Source organism: Neopelma chrysocephalum, unplaced genomic scaffold (genome assembly GCF_003984885.1).
Source record: "Neopelma chrysocephalum unplaced genomic scaffold, ASM398488v2 Primary Assembly neopelma1_94051, whole genome shotgun sequence".
In the NCBI taxonomy this organism is placed as follows: Eukaryota; Metazoa; Chordata; class Aves; order Passeriformes; family Pipridae; genus Neopelma; species Neopelma chrysocephalum.
Window position 1 is genome coordinate 1 of NW_020922759.1, and position 2,054 is coordinate 2,054.

Below are 2,054 nucleotides of genomic sequence, written 5' to 3' on the forward strand. Positions count from 1 at the left end.
GGGGGCCCGCGGCATCTTCCTCTTCCTCGCAGCCTCCTCCTCCATCCCACCAAGCTTTGGGAAGCAGAAATCCTGATGGGGGGGAAAACAAGGGGTGAGCGCGTTGCCTTGGGGGTTCCTCCTGCCCAAGTCCAGCTCTAGAACTCACCGGGCATCTTCTGTCCATAAAAACCCACAAAACACTAAGATTTAGACCAGAAAAAAAGAAAACACTTACGTTTGGGAAAAAAAAATCCCAAAACTCCCCACAAATCTGCAAAAGATGAAGAGTCAGCAAAAGAATACTCCAAAATATGAAGATTCAGCTGAAAAAAACCCTCCCAGAAGTTCCCTCTCTCTGGTCTCTGCACCTTTACCTTCTGGGGTCTCCCCTCTCTGGGCTGCTGGGGGTCCCGCTTAGGGATGCCGGGGCTTTTGGGGGTCCCAGGGGTCCCTTCTCCCCTCACTCTCTGCTTCAGGGGGCCGGGTTCCCACACATTCCCCCTCTCCGCCTTCTCCACTTTGTTGTCCTGGGGATCCCAGGGGTCCCCACTGCGAGAAATAAAGAATCGGTTTTATTACAAGCAAATGAATTAAACAAATCACTAATGTAAGAGTTTTTCTTTACTAACCTATAAGGTGGATCGCGGAGTTGTAAGACGCCGGATTCAGCCTGGAACCGGTGTCAGGGAAACATGTGAACGGGAATAGGGAACTGTAAAATGAATATTGGTAAGGAAACCCCTTAGACCACATGGCTGGTCCTGGAAGCTGCCGTGCTGCTGGACACTCCAGCTGCCAGCACGACACAGCCAAGCAGGGAGAGGGGAACGCCTCTTCTAGGACGTAACGGGGTTGAACCTTAAGAATGTTTAAAAAGCGGGACTTTGGAATTGGAGGGTGTGTTCCTGGGAATCCTGCGTGCCTCGGACACCCAACACGTGTTGTAATTTTTCCTTTTCGTTTTATTCTTTTTGTTTTGCAAACTTTTGCCGTCTTTTTAAATTCAATAAATGAGATTTTTCTCACACCACCGCCCAGGCTCCCCCTTCTCCGGGACCCCCCTTGCAGCCTCCCGGGGCTCCTCCCTCTCCCTGCTCCCCCCTCCAGCCTGCCGGGGGTCCCCCAGCTCCGCCATCGCCCCGCTCCGCTCTCCACACTCCGGGGCTCCCGCCCTTCCTCCCCCCACCCCCGGCTCTCCCGAGGGCTCCCCAAACCCGCTGCCTCGGCTCCCTCCGGCTCCCCCGGCCCAGCCCCCCCCGCCCACACCGGGCTCACAATGGACCCAAAGGGGCCTGACCCAGCAACACCAACCCCCAACAAGGGGGGGGACCCAAAGCCCCCCGACCACCCACGGGGCTCTGCCCACAACCCACCCCGACACCGCCCCAAAACACCCACCCCGGACCCCCAACAGCCCCCAGCCCACAGCCCCAAACAAGGGCCGCCTGGGCCCGAGCCAACAAAACGCCCCCACGGCCGGGGGGACACCAGAGGCTGCCCCAGGGCACCGAGAGCAGGGAGCGGATCGGGCCCCCGGACACGGCCGCGGGCTCTTTGTTCAGCCGCCCGGCATCGGGAACCGACAGCACGGCCCCGACCGCCGGCTCGGCACAGCGATAACGGGGGTCCCCCCTCTCCAGGGCCCCCCCCTCTCCAGAGATCAAGGCATGGGGACACCCAGGGACCCCCAAGGGAACCCCTTGCCCGCTCTCCCACCTCCCCTTAGCCCCCCGAGCCCACCCCTTGCCCACCGGCCCCCCAAACCCCGGCTCCCCCCAGCTCCCTTTGGGGCTCACCCACCGCCCCCCGCGCTCACTTTGGGGGTCCTACCCCCCGGTTCCCTCCCTTTCCCCCCTCCCCCCCGCTCACCCCAGAGCTCCGCGCCCGCGGCCGCAGCGATGCAGCAGGAGAAGGAGGGGCGGCAGGAAGGGCAGGGATAAAGGCGGAGCGGGAACAGGAACAGGATCTTCCCCCCCGCCCCATCTCGCGGGGGATCGGGAAGGGGCAGCTCGTCCCAAATATCTTGGGGGGGGGTTTGGTGTTTGTTTCTTTTTCGGTGGGGGGTAGGGAGG

General features: G+C 61.2%; 1 protein-coding gene across 1 annotated transcript; it reads right to left on the bottom strand.

The window, feature by feature from the left end:
- Positions 1-148: 148 nt before the first annotated feature.
- LOC113980406 (translation initiation factor IF-2-like) lies at positions 149-1,633 on the bottom strand (the record flags this gene model as incomplete). The annotated part of the gene is made up of 2 exons (XM_027707620.1): positions 149-535; positions 1,017-1,633. Coding segments are annotated over 2 exons (970 nt in total), but the record flags the coding sequence as incomplete, so codon positions are not given.
- Between the last annotated feature and the right edge of the window lie 421 nt (positions 1,634-2,054).